This window comes from Cryptococcus neoformans, chromosome 7, assembly GCF_000149385.1.
Source record: "Cryptococcus neoformans var. neoformans B-3501A chromosome 7, whole genome shotgun sequence".
In the NCBI taxonomy this organism is placed as follows: Eukaryota; Fungi; Basidiomycota; class Tremellomycetes; order Tremellales; family Cryptococcaceae; genus Cryptococcus; species Cryptococcus deneoformans.
In genome coordinates this window covers 1,061,083-1,081,549 of record NC_009183.1, presented here as the reverse complement: position 1 = coordinate 1,081,549, position 20,467 = coordinate 1,061,083, and the positions used below count along the sequence as shown (strand labels likewise).

The 20,467-nt window shown below is 47.4% G+C and overlaps 7 protein-coding genes across 7 annotated transcripts in view; 6 read left to right on the top strand and 1 right to left on the bottom strand.

The window, feature by feature from the left end:
* Window positions 1-184, top strand: part of CNBG3640 (hypothetical protein) — a gene marked incomplete at both ends in the record, with an annotated part of 2,809 nt that extends 2,625 nt beyond the window's left edge. Inside the window, one exon of the mRNA XM_769290.1 lies at window positions 35-184. Within this exon, the coding sequence (XP_774383.1) occupies window positions 35-184 (150 nt within the window). The remainder of the gene's footprint in view (window positions 1-34) is intronic.
* Window positions 185-1,169: 985 nt separating this feature from the next.
* Window positions 1,170-3,955, top strand: CNBG3630 (hypothetical protein; the record flags this gene model as incomplete). The annotated part of the gene is made up of 3 exons (XM_769289.1): window positions 1,170-1,694; window positions 1,829-1,918; window positions 1,970-3,955. 3 exons carry the CDS (start codon window positions 1,170-1,172, stop codon window positions 3,953-3,955), a joined length of 2,601 nt encoding a protein of 866 aa, XP_774382.1.
* Window positions 3,956-4,823: 868 nt separating this feature from the next.
* CNBG3620 (hypothetical protein) lies at window positions 4,824-6,769 on the top strand (the record flags this gene model as incomplete). The annotated part of the gene is made up of 4 exons (XM_769288.1): window positions 4,824-5,205; window positions 5,265-5,841; window positions 5,902-6,438; window positions 6,493-6,769. The coding sequence occupies 4 exons, from the start codon at window positions 4,824-4,826 to the stop codon at window positions 6,767-6,769; spliced, it is 1,773 nt and encodes a 590-aa protein (XP_774381.1).
* An 80-nt stretch (window positions 6,770-6,849) lies between these two features.
* Window positions 6,850-7,978, bottom strand: CNBG3610 (hypothetical protein; the record flags this gene model as incomplete). The annotated part of the gene is made up of 4 exons (XM_769287.1): window positions 6,850-7,242; window positions 7,297-7,431; window positions 7,484-7,671; window positions 7,723-7,978. The coding sequence occupies 4 exons, from the start codon at window positions 7,976-7,978 to the stop codon at window positions 6,850-6,852; spliced, it is 972 nt and encodes a 323-aa protein (XP_774380.1).
* A 3,301-nt stretch (window positions 7,979-11,279) lies between these two features.
* CNBG3600 (hypothetical protein) lies at window positions 11,280-13,529 on the top strand (the record flags this gene model as incomplete). The annotated part of the gene is made up of 4 exons (XM_769286.1): window positions 11,280-11,564; window positions 11,619-11,981; window positions 12,030-13,026; window positions 13,081-13,529. The coding sequence occupies 4 exons, from the start codon at window positions 11,280-11,282 to the stop codon at window positions 13,527-13,529; spliced, it is 2,094 nt and encodes a 697-aa protein (XP_774379.1).
* Window positions 13,530-14,138: 609 nt separating this feature from the next.
* CNBG3590 (hypothetical protein) lies at window positions 14,139-16,575 on the top strand (the record flags this gene model as incomplete). The annotated part of the gene is made up of 7 exons (XM_769285.1): window positions 14,139-14,505; window positions 14,564-14,739; window positions 14,784-14,992; window positions 15,044-15,593; window positions 15,642-15,727; window positions 15,780-16,035; window positions 16,087-16,575. The coding sequence occupies 7 exons, from the start codon at window positions 14,139-14,141 to the stop codon at window positions 16,573-16,575; spliced, it is 2,133 nt and encodes a 710-aa protein (XP_774378.1).
* Window positions 16,576-17,425: 850 nt separating this feature from the next.
* Window positions 17,426-18,689, top strand: CNBG3580 (hypothetical protein; the record flags this gene model as incomplete). Its single annotated transcript, XM_769284.1, has 7 exons — window positions 17,426-17,473; window positions 17,531-17,567; window positions 17,630-17,725; window positions 17,791-17,847; window positions 17,944-18,023; window positions 18,328-18,580; window positions 18,673-18,689. The coding sequence occupies 7 exons, from the start codon at window positions 17,426-17,428 to the stop codon at window positions 18,687-18,689; spliced, it is 588 nt and encodes a 195-aa protein (XP_774377.1).
* Between the last annotated feature and the right edge of the window lie 1,778 nt (window positions 18,690-20,467).

The following is a 20,467-nucleotide window of genomic DNA, read 5'->3' as shown; positions in this document are numbered from 1 at the left end:
TCGCGGCGGTATGCTGACCAAAGATGTTTGTTAGGTTCCTTGCGGTATGGCTGTGCAGTTCATCCTTGAGGGTGTCCTCAACAAGCCCGGTGTCTTCGCTCCCTACGACGAGGAGACCTGCAAGTTATTCCGAGAACGACTTGAGAAGGAGGAGGGCATCACCATGGTTGAGAAACTTGTTTAAACAGTTGTTTATAGAGGTTTGATATTGAGTGGTTATGATTGATTATGGTGTTTATTCTTGGATTGTCTTTAAGCCTTTTGTCTATCCGCATGGTACAAAACAGCATGTTGCAGGAAATGAACGATCCCAAGTTAAGCGAAAGCTCGTTGTCCATGAGTCATTGATTTGTAATCGATGCGTTGCCACTGAGTGTCAGAGGTACGATCGAAGTTCCAGATTTTTAATAGCAGACAGATCGTCCGCCGTTGTCCTCTTCTCGTCTCAACATCTGATCGTATAATATAAAAGGTCATCGTCAACTTACAACATCTCATCCACCATATTGGTAGTCTCCATTACAAGGATGATCTTCGTGACGATTTCATTCACTCTTTCACTGGTCAGATGCATAAGAGAGGTTTCCTGAAGTATTCAAGAATTGCACACCTTTTGATGAGAAAAGATATATTGCTAGTAATATTCGTAGAGGAACGCAGTATGATGAAATGAAGGGCGGTATTATTATTATTTCTCCATCCTGCTCTTCGTTCTCAATCACTTTCGCGACCCAGTCAATGTCCACTTAAATTTGAATACTACACCAATTTCCAATCGCGCTCTGCATAAAGCCAGCATTTCTCGCCGCTATTTCACCGCGCGAGTGGAGAATATACATACTTCCTTCCAAGCGTTTGTTTGCTGTTAGTGTTTACATGGTGATGATGATGACTTTGCCGGCTAGCGGAATTTTTCAGTTACGGCGTGTGCCTGAGGGCGCTATCTTTTGAAACCCTGTCTACTGCTATTGTTTGACTGCCACTTTCCAATTCCCGCCGTCCAGTCATTCAGTCTCAAGTCCAGTCAGTCACTTTCCAACTTCCCACCGACACAGCAATTCCCATTCCTATCTTCCTTACTTCTTTCTTCCTTCTCCATCCATCAACTCAGTATCTTGTAACAGTAGACAACAGACTGGGCGCCCAACGCCAGTCCAGTCCGTATAGTCATGCCCTTGTACGAACCCACTACCCCTCCAACACCTAGTCCTGCTCCCAGGCAGTTGGTTTCTCTTCCTCATCGCGCTGTCACTCAACGATACCCATTCTCCCGTCGGATGCCCTCTACACGACCATCGTCCGCCTCATATTCACAATACCGCGATCCAGATACCGACGCGTCTCTGTCATTCGATACTGATGTTGCTATCGAGACTCAGAGCTGTATGAGTGAAGACTACTTGGATTCTGGTAGTGACATTGAAAGCGTTGTCGACGCCGGTTCTGACAACCAATTGGCGGACGATGAAGACGACGAAGTGGACATTGATACTGCTTTACAAGAAAGTGCGTCGTTACCTCGAACGCCGATTCTATTTGCTGGAAAGAAACGAGCCAGGGACTGGGAGCAAACCCTAGAGGGTGACGGGGATGATGAGGCAGAGGCAGAGGTGGTTTTAGGGTGGCCTGTTAGAAAGGGAAAGAGTGGAAAGAGTAAGGCTGTTGGCAGAAAACCTAACAAGTTTGCCAAAAGGGTGGGTTTATTTCATGTTCCTGCACGGCGCCGCCTAGTGGCCTGATCATCGACGCGTTATGCCTCTGTAATTGAATATATATCGAGAATGCGTTGAAGGGAACTTTGAGTATCGACTAACATTTGGAATTATAGCTTTCAACGTCTAGCAATGATAAGATGGCGCCTGCACAAATGGGACGTGTCGTTTCCATGGGTGGTATTACCAAAGGCATCAGCGATTTGGCAAGTTCATATTAACTTTATTCATCATACGTAACTAATCTGTATCTATAGAGTGCCTCTAGCACCATCATTTCTATGAACGTTGACATCGCACACGCGAACCCTACACAAGACTCGGCGCATACATCTGAAGCCATCTCTCGCGCTGCTGGCTGTAGAATCACTTCTAGGCGTCTCAAAAACCGCCATAACTGTTCTAACAAGCGAGAGAAGCGCAAGCGAGGCACTCGTCATTTTCAACAGCTTACTGCGAGCGATGATCCCTTTGTCACTCTTCCTGTTTTGCAGAACTGGAAAGGTCTACAGCGGTTCAACACCGAGGTTTCTGAAATGGATGTCAGCGAGGCTGAGACGGATAGTCGGTATGACAGCGATGCTACGATGAAGTCTGCCTCGGATATTGAAAGGTCGACCATTGATGTCATTGTTCCCCGCGCTGTTGTCAAGTCAGATGTTCGCCCTCGATACGAGCCAGAGCAGCCTCTCAGCAACAAGCAACTCGCATCCCTCGATTGTGAGCTCACTAAATCTAGTCGAGGTATCCAGCGCCTTCCTCGTCATCGCAATTTCCCCGTCCGTGCTGCTGGTCAACATGGCACTTCCCAGCTTCGTCGTACATCTCCCACCTCCCTTCTTCCCGCCCGACAAGTCATGACTCGCCGTGGCTCCCTTCGCGCACCTCTTCGAGACTCTTTCAGAGACTATCTCGACAATATCCGGCCTGGTGCAGATCGACGCGTTCCGGGAAGGTGCGAGTTTACTCCAGTCATGTCAGGGGAACTCTTCATCGCTCTTCTTCGTGCTAAGGCAGTTGCGCGCAAAGCTCGCCGTGACGCAATTAAAGCTTTCAACGAGAGGACTAAAGATGGCGCCTGGCGCGCCTGGGTCGGCAATTATGCTCTGAGAGAGTTCATTCCTCCCGTGAGACAGTGGTGGCTTGAAGACTTGGCTCCTCAAGATGAAGAGGCCGCGGTCGAAAACCTTCTTCCCACCGACGAAATTAGGGAGCTCCCTTCGTCTTCTTTGGCTGACTGTACATACGAATCGCAGCCTCCTACTCGCAAGCGCACGCATAGCGAGACACTGATGTCTGACTCTATGCCCGCGGAAGTGCCTGCTCCAGATCGTCAAGTCCGTCAACGCACTGTGATCGAGCCATACAACGCATCTAGCCTCCGTCGTCAACGTGCATTTGAGACAGCTCGTCGAGTTCGCGAAGCGGCCCAGCAAAGTCTCCTGGAGATGCTTCGCCTTGAAGCTGAGAGGATTGCTCATGAAAGAGAGGAAGAAGAAAGATTACGAGAAGAGGCAAGGTCGGCGGAGTTCAGAGCGGCCCAGGAGGAGGCGGATGCAAGGATTGCCAGAGAGTTAGAGTTAGAGGAAGCCGCCATCAATAACGGCCCTGAAGTTGAGAGCGTGGACGATGAACCCGACGAGCCTCGTCGAGCGCCAAGTCCTGCCATCACCGAAGCTTCTATCCGTTCGGATCCTCCACCGTACGAGCCTCCTTCTCAACCCCGGAACGAACCTTCTGCGTCGCCTTCAGCCCGATACATCCCCTATCGTTCTCGACCTCGTACACCCCCTCGCGGACCCGAGGCGCTTCCGACATACACTCTCGACCGCTGGTCGGCGAGCTCTCCTCCTCCCCCACCTCCGTACAATGCTCAGACCGATAGGCAAACCATCATTGCACCAAGAATTGTCCCCGAAGAGGAAGCACCTCGAGAACATGAAGTCTACCATTTTGGTGGTATTGTTCGACGATGTTCTTCCGCTCGACGAGATACAAGTCCGGGACCTGCTCATCGAATTGCTGGTGCGTATCCCGGTCCCTCGCAGCAGGTCAGGATCATCGCTCCCGTTCCCGAGAGACCTCATGTCGATGCTGCGCGAGCATTTGAGGTTGCAGTTGATTTGGAAGAAGGAGAGGATGTCGAGCAGGAAATTTGGGAGGAGGAAAGAGGGGAGGATGAGCCACAGCCCGTCGGCGCTTTGCAGAGAGTTTTGAGGTTTGTTTGGGGTCGAAGGCAATGAGCATGATACGCTGAGGCTGGTCCTTGAGCTAAAAATTTCCTTGGTTCTATCTTTTCAACGTAGAATACACGCAATTTTATAACGACAGGCAAACAACAAATGTTTACTATTATTCAACCAACCTCAAAGTCTTCTCGTCAACGTCATGTTGCGATAGGTATCATATCACATAATATGGTCTTTCATGAGTTTTGGTTGCATATTTCTTCTGGGATTCTCGTAACCATTTAAGCCCATAGAATAATCAAACTTCCGTTGCTTACCGTTCCAAAACTAAGAACATTCTGGGGGCTCAGATCATAATCATAGCTACATAAGGGCGTGTTGTGACCATTTATTTGTACATGTGTAAATACCTCGCTGTCTGCAGTGCCACCCCGTCATTCGTTAGTCGTTGCTGCACTTTCCGATGGTTACGTATGTTGCACCCTTCAGCCACGATCAGCAATGATTTTGGCCATGCTGATGGGAAAATCGAAACCCGGGATTCAATTTCGTTCCTTGTAGTTCACTACCTCCACCTCCTCCACATTCCACTTTGCATCCATATTCCACTTTATTTGCCTCCACTTTGGAAAACCTCCACCTTCCTTGTGAGGCGGCGACGTCAGATATGTTTACGTAAGTAACCACATGCGGCGCTTCTTGTGCGGCGGGTGGGAAGTGAGATGGAGGTGGATGATGGTGGAGGTGGAGGTGGAGGCTGCCCATTTTGTATGAAGATGATATGATGAAAAAAGATAATGCTGTAGTAAAGTAGCCACCATCGATTGCATATAAAGTAAGGGTCGGGGTGTCAAGAGGAGAGTCCTCCATTTGACCAATTATTTTCTCTTAGTGAGGCTCATTTAGTCCCGCACCGAACATCATGTCGAACAAAGCTCAGACCGCCCTCTTCTTCTCCGTACACCAGTTATCCAACCAGCCACAGCACGAAGACCCCCACGCATCTTATCAACCGTCAACTACGTCTACTATAGCTCCAGAAATTGAAGAAAAGGCATTGTCCACTTCGAAGACGCCTTCTTTAAAGGTCGATCATTTTTCAAACGACGCCAAAAATGAGGAGAATGGGGGAGACATTGACGGAGAGAATGACTCACTCAGGACAAGCGGAGAAGGCCAACTTGGAATTACAGACGAGAAAGAAGACCAAATACCATCTCGCCATGGTGGATTAGGAATTAAAGTCTCTCAAAGGAAGAAATGGGGACTTTTAGCTCTTTTCAGCCTGTCTCTTGTCATTGATCGTGAGTCAGATCACAGAGTCTATTCCCGGCAGCCCTCCAACTGATGGTTTCCATTGCAGAATGGTGTCTGGCTGCTTTCTATATCCTCACTCCCCCTATCACCGACTCTATGCAAGTTCCCTTCGCCCAACAATCATGGGTCATCACCTCCTACACAGTCACCTTCGCCGCTACTCTCCTGTTCTGGGGCCGAGTCTCCGACCTCTACTCTGCTGCACCTGTCTTCTCTTACGGTATTGTCACCCTCGGGGTATTGAACTTGATCATCTCCTTCCTGCCGGAGAGATATTCTTTCTTCATTTTTCGGGCGCTGTCTGGAATAGCAGGTAGTTCTTCTGTGCCCTCTGCTTATAGGCTTATCGTCGCTGTATTTGAGCCTCATGAGCTGAACAAGGCTTTTACTATCTATGCTATGAGCGGCGCTCTTGCGAATTCTACAGGAAATATTATTGCTGGAATCATTATGTTGATCCCTTCTGGCGGACAAGGTGAAGCTTGGAGGTGGTTCTTCAGGATCATATCGGCTATTGTATTGCCCGTGGGAGTGTGGTCAATATTTTGGATTCCAAGAAGCAGGGGTGAGAATTCCGATGTAAACGATAAATTGGCAAGAATGGATCTTCCGGGATGCTTCATGTGAGTCAAATATTCGACGAATAGTTTACTGAATGAATACTTACGGAAACATATGTGCAGGATGTTAGTGGCGATCGTTCTCTTGATCCTCTCTTTAACTCTCGGCGCCTCAAACGGCTGGTCAACGCCCGGGTTCATCGCACCTCTCATCATATCGGCCATTATTTTCCCAGCGTTCTTTGTCTGGGAATCCCGCATCAAGTCCACCCACGCACTCCTCCCACCATCAATATGGCATTATCATAATTTTACCTTTTGGGTCGTCTTTGCTCTCCTGGGCTATACCTGGTGGTCGGTTAACTTTTTCGCACTCATTGAGTATTGGTTGGAATATATGGGTGAAAAGGCGATCATCGTCTCATTGAGAGTCTTGGCGGAAGGCGTAACTCCAATGGTAGTCACCATCGTCCTCACTAAATGGGGGCGCTTGATGGAATTCCCCAGGATCTCGATCACATTTGGCGGTCTGCTGGGCATAGCGGCGTATATCATGTTCATATTCTCTGGCACGCATGTTGGGAGAGATTACTGGCGATACATGTTTCCAGCCATGCTTTTTGGGGCAGCAGGGATGTGCATTGTCTTTACCGCTACAAGGTGAGTTTCCACCCAAAGATCTCAACGCTTCCTACTGATCTGATTCAAACCAAGTGTTGGTGCGATGTGCGCTGTTCCTGCAAGCATTGGGGGCGTAGCGGGCGCTACTTTGCAAGTGTCTTTTCAAGTAGGAGCTGCTGTATCCTTTGCGGTGCAAGCTGGACTGTTTACCATCAATGAAGGTGGGATATCCAATTTTGACAATCTCAAAGCTTCATTCTACTTTGAGTTGGGTTTCATTGCGTTATGGGTGATTGGTTTCTTGGTGTTCTATAAACCAAAGAATACAGAGGTGTCCGGGGATACAGAAAGAATTGCGGCTGGTCATTAGAACAAATCCTAATTATTGATACCTGGTCGGTATAAGCATATCCTGATAGACGTCGTCGTAAGCATGTATAATTATACTCTCTAAGCTCTTTGGGTCGAATCAGGCTCAGAAGGCCATCCCCCATGATTGGCATTCTCCTCCCTAGCATCCTGCTCAGCCTTCTGAACAAGTCCCCAAACCTCCCCAGCCTCGCCAGAATCTCGGTCATCAAGCGCCTTAATTTCCCTCCCAAACGTTTCGCCAAACCTGGGCATAATAGACCTGGCCACATCCTGCACACTCGGCAACTTTGACGGCATTATCCGGTCCCGCATTGCGCCCCGGGTAATCAGGTTGTGTAATGACACCGCGCGAACGTCTGCGAGGCCACAAGCCATGACGAGGTCGAACCAGGCAATAGGTTCGGGGGTAATGTTCATAGCGAAACCGTGAGAAGTTATGCGGTGGCGGAGATGAATACCTATGGAGGCAACCTGAAGAACAAGATTAGCCAAACATGCATGCAATCGAGTGATAATAAAATTTACCTTTTCGGTGGGAGAAGAGAAGACTCCAACGTGTCCGTCGGGATGAGGTGCAAGGATGGTGTCAAGAGCCGAGGTATCTCGGACATAATTACCAAGCATAGCTTGCAAAAACTCGACATAACATCGTGTAGGAGTCTGTAGTTATTCGTTAACAGGAGATCACTTATCATCATCAGGCGGCACTCACTTCCATGACATTCAAATCCAGTATAGGGTACCCAACTAGTTGTCCAGGGCCGTGGTAGGTCACTTGTCCCCCTCTTTTTGTAATGAAAAAGCTAGCTCCAACATTTTGCACCTTTTTTTCTTCCGGATGAAGTTCATTGGGATTAGGCGTGTTGTCTCGTCTGCCGGTAGTGTATGTTGGCGTATGTTCTACGACACTTTCGTCAGCTTATACGTTTCTTGGAAAAAGTCTGAATGTACCTAAGAGAAGGATGATATCCCCAAGACCCTTACTGCCTATAGGATCCTTGCTCTTTGCCGCCAGCCTTCGATCGATTATGTCGTTTTGCAATTTCAGCCCGATTGGGTACGGCAGAGGTTCCTTGAAGATATGATATCGCAAAGGTGGAAGAGATGAAGAAGCGGAGACTGATGATGAGCCTATTGGGCATGAAGCTGGTCCCAGTGACAGATTCTTGGCTTCACTGGAGAAGAGGCGGGCGAGTGAACGAGACATTATAAGGTGAGGCGGTATTTCCTTCCTGAACGACAAATCAACGCAAAGGAATTGGGCGAAAGTCCTACGCGGATCAGAGAGTGGAGGGAGATGTTCCGATGGACGACATTGTGTTACGTAATAATCCCAAGCCTGGTGCCAGTGCCCGAGAAGTATCGATTCAGCGCGAAACGAACGAACAACACAACGATTCGAGTCTCGTTATCATCATTCCCGCATTCTATACAGTGATCCATCTTTTACCAACGCCCCCACAATTTCCTTCATTTCTCTCAGCTCTACCCCTCGTCTTGAGAAACATTAAGAACATGACTATCCAGACCACACACCATCCTGTTTCAAACTGTCGTGATTGCCTGGACATCTTCTTGAAGTTGCTAAGTACGTAATACAGTCTTTTTGGACGGTAGAAAGGTCGTCCTGGATGTCTAGAGTACCGGCCTGGATAGATACTTGGAGGAGGGCATCCGAATGTCGGCCATCTCGGATGGGATAGAGGTCGTCACTCCTACATTATCTTTATGTCATCTGATCATACCACTCAGGTAGAACTTACTTATTCATGTTGACCAGCGCCATACCCGACTCTGTGAGTATGATGAATCCTGAGGAAAGGGACTTCCAGTGTCATATGCCGGTTTGTGTCTTTTGAATAGATAATGGGAACAAGGCCCTTATGAAGCAGATCGGGCCAATGACCACTCTGAGGCGAGGGGTCGGGTCATTGGCGTCACTCACATTGCCAGGATAATGGCAACGATATGAAGTGATAGGTTGAGGTAGAATCCTGGCCATCGCCACCAAGGACGACTCTCTTTTACTATTATCAAGATTTGAAGCTGGAAAATGGCCTCGTGAAGGGAAAAAAAGTAGGATGAGGATGATGAAGATGATAACAAGAGCGATAAACACAGTGGAAGACCAGCCAGAAATCGGTCTCAAAGTCAAAAAGGGGACGAGCAGGATTGTAGCTGTGAAAATTCTGCACATCGTCATCAATCATAATGATGCTAACTACGATAAAGAAAAACATGTAATTGAGCCAATCATGTCAAGCCTCATCTCTCTTTTGTTGGTGACGTTTACGTCATGGCCTTTAATCTTTGGAGTATACTTCACTGATCCCAAGGATAGTGAAAAAATTATAACAACTATCAACCGGAAACGGAAGAATCATCAACAGGTCGACATAGACCCGTTGCAATCTTGCCCGTAGTAGCAGCTGTCGCGCCGGCCATTGCGTACTGGATGAAAGCCTTCTTCAACTCTTCCGTCTCAGAGTTGTCCATTATTTGATGGAACGCGGGTTGGACGGCCTGCGAGGCTCGATATCGCCCAAAAGCTGAAGAAGAATGTTTCTCGTTAGGAGAAAGGTCATGATGCTGATGAACTTCAAAGAAATGAATTAGAGTATGAAGGCCTGTTTTGCCGAGAAGAGTCTAACATGCGTCCCTAAAAAGAAGTAATGCCGCAAAAGTGAGAGCATAAGAGGTGATAATTCAGGATTGCTAAGAGAATGGCAGGTAAAAATCATCGACGATGGGCATGGTGATGATGAAGGATGCGGCAAGATACCATTGTATCCGGCGGCCCGCCACGGTGATACATCACTAGCGATCAACAAAAGCGCGACGCTACCCAAGATATGAGTGTGAATGGGATGGCTGGCTTTGGATCCCCAACAAAGGTCAGGGAAATATTTGAATGCTTGCCATCACAAGGTTTTAGAAATATGTCTTTTAGAGTATCAATATCCATGTGTCCTTTCAAGCTCACTCTTTGTTTTGTTAGCACACTCCACACTACCTTCTCATGCGTTATTTCCATTGCAGTTGGGACTAAAATGCTTAGTAAATGGGAAATGGAGGCGAAGGAGATTTCGTGGTCTAAGGCATGCTGATTAGATTGTTGGAAGAGAAGTCGGTCAAGTCACAAAGCTCGCAATTCGCAGGAAATGCTGAGGAAGAGGGAGGATTTGCCCAACAGAGCTGCTCGACCACAATGGCCCTGGTCCTCATTTTAATTATCGGTGTATCGCTGTTTTTGAGACCTATAAATGAAGGTCTGAAGCCAAAACCCCCTTCAATAAAGCAAACATTGCCGCCAATCGACATCATGCTGCCTGCTACTGTCGCAGCTACCAGCGAGACAAACGCCAGCTTTGTTGATAGAAGCACCTAGCCTCTCGCAGTTATGATGGGGTTGAATTAAACACCACATAATCGCAAGTATCATCTCCATCTCACCCATGGACTTTCTCTGTCTCTCCTCTTCATTTGACTTCCATGGTTTCAAAATGCCTATCGCACCTATTTCTACTTACGTCTCCCATGAAAAAAGCAACCTCCATTATTTGTGCTATTGAGCGCTAATATCTTGCCTATATATATACAGGTGCTGTTAGTCGCAGCTGCTCTATGCTTTGGCTGACGCAAGCCCCTTTGAGCCTACTCCATGCTTGGCTCATCATTGGTTTTGAAATTCGAATGTCGAAAAACAGAAAACGCGTAAGCTGAAGCTGCGACATATCATATCAAGGTCCAGGGCAGAAAGTAGGAACAAGAACCAAACGCGTTCGTCGGCTGTCCGGGATAGCGTGCTTTTTATCCGGCAATTAAGCTGAAGGCAAAACTTTATTTTTTGCCAAACCTCCGAGAAGCCCTGCTGGCCCTGAAATTGTTCCTGGTTGTTTACAACAAAAACAACAAGATGTTTGCGCGTCGGCCTGTGCTATATATCCTTACTTTGGCACGACGAAATAGAGAATGACAAATATGTGGGCATCTCTGGTGGCAAGAGAATATTCAATGCTGAATCTGACGCTCCACTGCCTAGTAATCAAGAGCCCATGTCGAGACAAGCCCTGTGTCCCAAAGCCACATGATGTAAAACCGATCAAGATATAAGATTAAAAGTGGTGAAAAAAAAAGAAAACAAACAGAAGAAAAGAAACGGAGAACAACAGAAGGGTAGATGACTTCAGGGCACATTCACATATCTGTTCCTGACAGCTTCTCTCTTTCGGCTTCCGCAACGCTGAAGAGAGGAATTAATATTTGCCTTGCCAGTTGTTGTGTTCGCTCTGCACACTCAAACGTCCTCCCAAACAGTTATAAAGCCCAAAGGTGTAGATAGCCTTGTTAAGCTGGCCTTGACTTTTTGTCCACACTCACTGTCACTCTTTTGCAGAACATCTCTATAATCGACAGGGATCGACAAGGCCCCAGTAATATTCACAATTTGCGACGCGACTGACATCACTCTGGACCTGTCAAACCGGCGTTAAGAATCAACGCACGCAATGTACAGTCAACTCCTCGTCCTTGCTCTGGCATTCATGACTTCTGTCGATGCCCGTCCTAGGCTTGAACGACAATCGAAGTATCATCGCAGATCACTCATCGAAAAACGGGCGACATCGGCGACGAGCGTCTCTGGATGGTCCTACATCGGGTGTTATAAAGATAATGGAGACCGAACGCTCAACGGTGACAAGAAGATCAGCACAACCATGACTCCTTCCGTTTGCATCAGCTATTGCTCTGGGCTTGGCTATTCCTATGCCGGTCTTGAGTACTATGACGAGGTATGCCGAGCATTGTATCTTGTAGTCATCATACGGAGCTGACGTTTCTCTTAGTGTTACTGCGGTAACTCCTTAGATTCCTCCAAAACGTCTGACGATAGCCAATGTCAATTTGCTTGTGCTGGTGACAGTTCTCAGAAATGCGGCGGTGTCTATCAGCTCGGTATCTATCAACTCGGCGGCTCAACAACCACGACGTCCTCTACCACAACCAAAGCTAGTTCGACTACCTCCACTTCTGCTGCCGCTACCAGCACTTCTGCTGCTGCCACATTCGTTGGATGCTACAAGGATAACGGCGACAACCGAACGTTGAACGGCAGCAAGAAGGTTAGTAGCTCTGTGACACCTTCTGTCTGCAATAGTTACTGCTCGGGTCTTGGATATACTTATGCTGGAACTGAATCCTATAATGAGGTGAGCATTGGTATAAACTTTCCAGCTGAATATTCACCTTCTTCATAGTGCTACTGCGGTAACACCCTTGATTCGTCAAAGGCCGCCGACAATAGTCAATGTCAATTTGCTTGTGCTGGTGACAGCTCTCAGAAATGCGGCGGTGCCTATTACGTCGGTGTCTATCAGCTCGGCAATTCAGTAACTACGACGTCGACAACGTCCAAAGCTTCATCTACTACTACTGCCAGCACCAGCGTAACCGTCTCTGCTAACGCTGCCGTCACCAGCACTGTCGGTGTGGCAGCGGTCCCCAGCGCTTCAAGCACTAAGGCCCTCTACGCTCACCATATGGTCGGCAACACCTACTCTTACATACAATCCATTTGGGCCAACGATATCTCTCTTGCCTCTGCTGCCGGTATCGACGGTTTCGCCCTCAACTACGGTATTGATACATGGCAGCCTGCCCGTATTGCCGATGCCTATGCTGCTGCCAAGGCACAAGGATCCTTCAAGCTTTTCTTGTCGCTCGATGTCTCTTCTTTGAGTTGTTCTACAGCGTCTGACGCAGCCACTCACGTAGCCAGCATCGCAACCTACGCCACCCACTCTGCTCAAGCCACATATAACGGTAAAGTTCTCGTCTCGACATTCTCCGGTGAATCCTGTACTTTCGGCCAAGGATCTGTCTCGGCTGGGTGGACCTACTTCCGCTCCCTTTTAACGGCCAAGGGCATTTCGATCTATTTCCTCCCTTCTATTTTCTCCGATATCTCAACGTTCTCCAGCAACTCTTGGATGGACGGCGAATTCAACTGGAATGGTGGCTGGCCTACAGGCAGTACCGCTCTTAGCACTTCTTCTGACATTTCATATATGTCAGCGTTGGGCAGCAAGGGTTACATGGCCCCTGTGTCCCCGTGCTTCTTCACTTACTATTCCCCGTCAAGTTACAACAAGGACTGGATTTACAGGTCAGACGACTGGCTCTTGGCAAGGAGGATGGAGCAAATCATCTCTATGAGGAATTCCTTTGACATGGCGGAGATCATCTCTTGGAACGGTGAGAATAGGCAAATCCCGCTATCACCATAGCATACTGATGAAATTTGGTCAGATTACGGAGAGAGTCATTACATTGGTCCTATCCGAGCCGATCAGCCCAACTCTCAGGGATGGACCGCCGGTATGCCCCACACCGCATGGCTCAACCTCATTGCTTATTACGCACCCGCTTTCAAGACCGGATCTTATCCTTCTGCCAGTGATCAAATGATCCTCTGGACCCGCCCTCACCCAAAGGCCGCAACCCCCACGGCTCCGACCTGCGCCCGCCCTTCCTATTGGAACAACACCGATGATAATCTCTACGTCTGGGTTGCCCTCAAGGCGGCCGCTACGGTAACCATTACCAGCGGTAGCAACACTGGTTCCTGGTCCTTACCAGCAGGTGTCAGTAAGATCGGTATTGCAAGCGCCGCTGGTAGCATTACTGGCAAAATTGTGAGAAGCGGCACGACAGTGAAGAGCTATGACTCTAGTGGATCCTTCAGCTATACTCTGTGAGTTAATATTAAATGTACTGGGGATGATCGCTCACATTTTCCAATACAGGACTCCCACTGATTATAACTATAACTATTTCGTTGCCGCTGTCTGAAAATCTTTTTTCATCTTCTACTATCTATTTCCTTATTTCACTAAATGAGATTTTAATCGCAGAAATATCTATATATGTCTATCTTCTGAGCGAGGTTAGTGATTTCAATAGCTTCATTTCAGGTTAGCTTCCAATATACCAGTGCGTCATACCATCAAACAACATAGAATTTGATTTTAGTCCCTGTTTTCGTTTTCGCCATACCCTTTCATGTCTTCGTATGCTGTATCAGCTAGTAATGAGGATGAATCAGGACACTTATTAATGACGGAGAGCAACAACGAAAACAAGGCTGCGCCGGCCTTCGCGATTTTGATTTGAGACCGGGTAGACACTTAGGCTTACGTAAACCAAGATGGCCCTTGATATGCTGCCAATATTGCGCTGAGTGGAGGTTGAAAAAAGTTCCGTTTCGACCGTGGGAAAGCTGTCAGCTTTCAGATTTCCCAGATTTCTGAAAGGCGTCGGATTACTTGCTGCAAAGGAAATCCTTACACTTTCGCAACTTCCTCAAAATGACAGTCGACATGAGCACTGCCAAGGAGGTCAAGCTTCTCACTCTACTCAACGTCAGCGCCGTCAAGCGACCCCGTGAACTCGACCTCCCGGGCGGCCACCGTTCATCGCCTTCCCTCAAAGGCACTTCAACTCAGCAGAACTCAGAAGACGGCGAGTCCAAGAAACGCAGGAAGAGTGTAGTTTGGGGCGGAGAGGTTGGACCGAGTGGTAGCCACTATTTGAAGGGCAGCGGTAAAAGAGAAAAGGGAAAAGCCAAGGAAAAGACCGTTGAGATGAATGAAAATTCCGCAAACGGCGATGCTGCCGAGATCGTGGAGGACGATGACGAGCAATCAGACAAAGAGGAGGAAGCTATAACCTCTGGTAGGTTAAGGATCCTGCCTGAAGATTTCGCTAATGGGAAATGGGATATGCCACACAGATCTCTTCAACATTCACTTTAGCGCAGCTCCTCCAATTCTGACTTCTGAGGCTCTGTCATCAGCCGAAGGCAACCAATGGAAGTCTGAGAGGAAGAGCTTGAAAGGATTTGGCAGGGTGGTAGAACTGACCCCTGAGAAATCTGCGTTTGGGTTTGTTGAAAATCAGAAGACAAGAGTGAGTACATTACCTCTTTGTAGTCTTAGCTGACGCCCTTTCAGATCACTCCTTCTCTCCTGCCAGCCATCAAGGATTCTTCAGCTACCATCCCCCTTTTGTCAACATACTTGTCCCATTTGGGAACATACAAGGACTATTATCTTCACTCGCTCGACGGTGAAGCAGACGGCTCAGAAACGCAATTGATTGGTCAACACAAGGAGGCCATGAGGAAAGCTGCTGTTATCCATTCTGTCAATCATGTTCTCAAGTATGTAACATGGCCATTTAGATAATTATGACGCTAATGATTATACACCAGGACTCGAAGAAGAATTATTCGAAACAACGAAAAATTGGCTCACGCTGCCTCATCAGACAACTCCACATCGGTTGCAGAGCCTCCTCGAGACCAATCTTTTATCCGCCCTAAGGTCTTGTTCCTTCTTCCCACTCGATCGCTTGCTCTTAGCTATATCAAGACCCACCTCTTCCCTCTCGCTCCTGCCGGTACTCAGATTGAGAACCAGCGATCCTTCGTCTCCTCTTTCTCTCTGCCTCAGGACGAGGAAGATCCTCTCGTCAATCCTTCTACCAGCGCCGACTTCCCCATAGACCATCTCGTGAACTTCCGCGGAAACAGTGACGACAATTTTCGATTCGGCATCAAGATTACTAGGAAAGCTTGGAGAGTGGTCATGATGCCTGCGAACGAAGAGAAGTTGATTGATTGTGATATCCTAATTTCAAGTCCTCTTGGTTTCAAAATGGCAGCTGAAAGGGAAGACAGCACAGATTTGCTGAGTAGTTTGGAAATTTGCATTGTGGACGGTGTGGATGTGATGCAGATGCAGAACTGGGAACATGTTCAGGTGAATTTCATTAATAAACTCCCAGCTCGAAAACCTAATTCTGTGTAGTTCATCTTTAACAATATCAACCAAATCCCCAAGAGCCCTCATGGCTGTGACTTTTCGCGAGTCAAACCCTGGTATCTCGAATCACAGTACGTCCGAAATTTAGCCGAGTGCATTCATCTGACTGGTATCTATTTCCAGAGCCAAGTACCTCCGACAAACTATTATCTTTGGCAGATATGACACCGTAGAGGCGCGTGCGCTTTTCAACAGGTCTTGTCACAACTTGCAAGGCAAGGTGCGAAGTGAGAGGAACGATTTTGGTGGAGTTATGGACCGAGTCAGGCCTGGTGTGCGACAGGTGTTTGAACGCTTTGATTTGGAAGGACCCAAGGGTATGAATGGAGAGGCTGCTGTTGATGAGGTCGAGAAGAGATTGAAATTTTTTACCGAAAACGTGAGTGTCCCCTGTCTGTATTGCATCTTGGATGTTGATAGTTCGTTGCAGACAATCCCTGCACTTCTTCGGGCCGCCATCTCCCGACAGAACACACTGATCGTTATTCCCTCGTACTTCGACTTTGTGAGAGTTACCAACTACCTCCGAAAGGCCGACAAGGTGTCTTTCGCTGCCATCTCTGAATACTCCTCCAACGCCGAAATCAGTCGCGCCCGTACACTCTTTTTCAAGGGCAAGAAGGCTTTCCTTATTGTTACCGAACGTTTTCACTTTTACCGACGCTACAAGATCCGAGGCGCAAAGACCATTGTCTTTTACTCTCTCCCGGACCATGCTCAGTTCTATTCAGAATTCATGGACACCCCATTCTTAGCATCAAAGAACAAGTCGGAGGACGAAGTTGACATCGACGAAGCGGAAGTATCTAGCAGGGTGTTGTACTCTAGGTTTGATGCCCTCAAATTGGAACGTGTGGTGGGCAGCGAAAATGCCCGGAAGCTGTTGAAGACTAGTGAAAGTCGATTTGAATTCATCTAGAGTCTTGTAGTTGAGATAATGTATCTAGTATGCACTATCGATACTTATTCGGCGATTAACCGAGGTGAACACTCTAATGTGATTCCTTTCTCATCACCAGGCTTCCCTTACTCATCCTTCTTTCTGCTTCGACCCACTATGAGTTTGGTGTCGTTACAATACCTTTGGCTCTTCGTTTCTTTTTTCCCATTCCATTGTTCTGATAAATCCGGAGGCATTACTATAAGGTTGTGAATAAGAGATGGTTGCGATAGTAACCCTGGTGCATCTTTTGATTCTCACAAACAATTTTTCGTATACATATTGGTTTCGCTTGCTACAATAATTACCCCAACATCGCAGATCATGGCAGAGAAACAGAAGAAATCACTTACTCTTTTCAAGGAATCCATACAAATACCTTCAACCACTGGACGATCTATCGTAGCCGATGACGATAAGCAGACCAGACGAACTCGTAATACCGGTATCGATCTCTTGTCCCGTGGAATGCTCAAACTCTATACGATCTGTTCGGTCGTTCTGATATCGACTATCATGTCGGGGTACTCACTTTATCTTTTTAGTTGCTGAGTTTTGGCCTTAGATACGCGGTGAGCGCGATGACCGCAATGAAGTGGGTATAATAAGATCCTGCAAGTCGGCCTTCCTATGCTGAAAGGGTGTACAATGCCATGGATACTTTCAAGGATTATTGGGGCTTTGTTAGTGGAGAGGTCAGTTGAATATTATGTGCCCGGTTACACGATCAGCTGCTGAACCCAATCAACAGGTTTCTACAGGTATAAGTTTGGACGAGACAAGATGGATCGGATTAAGCTGACTCGATTCCCTGCAGATCGTATTTGCCATGTGGCCTATAGGAGCTTGCAGCACTTTCTGGGTTGGTCCTATTCTCGTAGGTCGTTGGATAAGAGTAATTTGAAGGGCCGTTTGATCGATCCATTTCATGCAGGTGGACAGATTTGGTCGAAGAGGTGGGATGTTCATTTGTCAGTATCATCAGCAACCTCTTGCCAGCATGACAGTCATGACCTCACTAAACTCCCCTTAGGTTCTTTGATCGCCATTTGCGGCACATCCCTCGTATCGATCGCTCGAGATTTTGGGATGTCCCTAACCGGAAGAGGTTTACTGGGTATCGCTGTTGGTATGTTCCAGCCAGGTAAGGGTTTGATTCTAATTCGGCAACAGTATGATCAAGGGTGAACATAGACGATGCTCCGTACGTCGTGGAGCTGGCTCCTCCTCTCAACCGTGGCCTGATTGCTGGTGAGTTGCGGTGAGGCGTTCTTCAAGAAGTGACGTGACTCAAGCCATCCTTTTTCAGGCTTTTTTAACACGCGATTATACTCTCCTTAACTGAAGATGTGTGTAGTGCTGAAGATGTGTGTAGTGCTGAAGATGTGTGTAGTGCTGATGGGCAAGTGAATGTTCTAGTTCGTGGTGTAAGTTCTCCAGCCAAGCTTGATTTGGCATGATTGACATGATCGGAAAAATGTTTGGAAGTGCTTTGGCTACCATAGTTTCTATATTCACGAATGAAATCAACTCAGCCAAGGGTTAGAGATTGTCGATATATATGTATCTGGCTGATTTGAAGTGATTCGCCTAGGGCTGACTCTACTTTCACAATCCAACATATCCCCAGACTAGCGTCAACCCTCTCAGAACTGATAATGGCGCTTATAATGGCGCTTATTGGGACCTATTACTCAGACAGCCTAGGACGCCGACCCATGCTTATTGCAGGTACGACCGCCTGCGCGACTCCTGGCTCTTGCTATGGTGTGCTCGGCTATAGCTACCCATGGAGCCGCAACTGTTCCTTCTTCCGACTTTAACCAAGCGGCGGCAAAAGGTGCCATCGCCTCTTTAGTCCTCTTCTATGGCGCATACGGCTGGACCTATATCCCTTTACTAGCCGTGTATGGTCCTGAAGTTTTGAGCACCGAACAGAGGTCGATGGGAATGGGTATAGCGGTGCTCTCACTGAACCTTTCTTGTTAGTCAAGAACAATCTGTTGGAATTCAGTAACCAATACTCACCATGCAAGTTTGGCGCTTCTAGTACAACTGACTACTCCGATTTGTAAGTCCATGAGGCCATATAATGAATGAAATCTTGACAGATATACATTAGCATTGGAAAGGTAAGTCATCGCAGTCTGCAACGCCAAATCAACGCGATCGTGCTGATCCATTTGGCGATTGGTTGGTAAACGTATATGCCGTGGGTATGTTGGGACATTTTTGAAGCCATCGCATGGTATTTCTTAGCTGTGGAGACCAAGGGCCGGACGCGTAGGTTCCATTACAGACGGAAGACGATACAACCGCTGATACTTGGCTTAGTGGAAGGGCTCGATAAGGTAGGGTTGGCTCACTCACTTGTCCAGAAGTTATACTGACATAAAGGTGATGGACTACTTTTGATAGATTTTTGAATCCTCTTGTCCAGTACAGGCGTCTTTGGACGTTGCTCGATCTCGCACGCTGATCCCGGGAGAAGAAGAGAAGGCTGGGGTGGCCGAGAACGAGTCCGGTTCTCATTATATCCAAATTAGCTAAGCCAAAGCATTCTTATATGTATTCGTGGATCGAATTACGCAACCAGGTGTATGTATAGAAGAGATGGTTAATCAAAATAGTGGAGATTGATTTGTACGTCGTCCAACTGTGAGGGTGCTGAAGGAATTGAATATCCCCGGAAATGTACCCACGAACAAACCGAACAAACACCCGCGCAAAGCCCATAAATCAATGTGCCGGCATTTGACCGGTGTACGTACATAATTTAATGGGGATTGTCATAATCGAAAGCGTTAGTGTCGATCATGTTCGTTAGGCTTGTAACCATAAGCTAGTCATGCCGCTGACTACCTGCATCGGCACTAGACCATCAAGCGAAAGAAGAGACGGGCACATTCTTCAGGGATGTCGTAACTGCACATAGCGCCTTCATCGGTGCGTAGCTAGCTTTGGAATCATTATTTAAATAATAATTGCCTTTACTGATCAATTCATTCCTAGTGTCTTCACCCGGTCCTCCATCTTGAACCAGACATCTAGAGTTTATCTTTTGAAACAGCCTACACACCCCATCCTGTGACAAACATGTTGAATACTGGCCGATAACTGTCACAGTTTCGCACCATAGGCCCTTGTAGCACAAGCAGCGGGAGAAACCCCAACCCAAAGCTGAAAAGAGGGACTCATGCGTTAAGGTGCAACTAGAGACTGAAGTTCCGAGCAAATGAAGGAGTGCCTCAAAAGAGACCTTCATCATCAATGAATTATGCGTCTCAATCCAGCCATTTTTCTCTGTCACTGTCTCACTACTCATACTTGTCAAAGATGGTACCTTCGAGAAGCGGGGGAAGATTAGGACAATTCAGGCGACTATTTGTTGAGAGGAAACGTAAATGGGTTATGACGGAACTGACATTTTGCAACAAGCAAAAGGTATGGCGGACTCAAGGAGACTTCTTGTGATCCACACTCGTTCTACCAATCCGAATCAACTAAAACAATACATAGCAAATGTGTCTTACATTCTCCGCCCAAGATGCTCGAGATCTTCCAAGCCCGACTTGCCAGCTCTAGATATAACGTCACATTCTCCTAGAGAAGCAGACGACCAAAGAGTCGTGGCATCTACATCATCTTTACATGTGGATTGTTATCCAGGTCTGACGCACAATGTAGGTTGCACTGCCTCCAAATTCTGATCCCTTAAACACACACCAACTGATTTGGTTGTTCATGATATATGCAGTTGAGATGAGTCGAAGAGGTGGATGGTTAGACAGATGATTGTTGACTAATAGCCCAGGCCCGCGACTGTGAAATTCGGGGGATGACGTTGGACGGTGATAAGGGGGCACTTTGT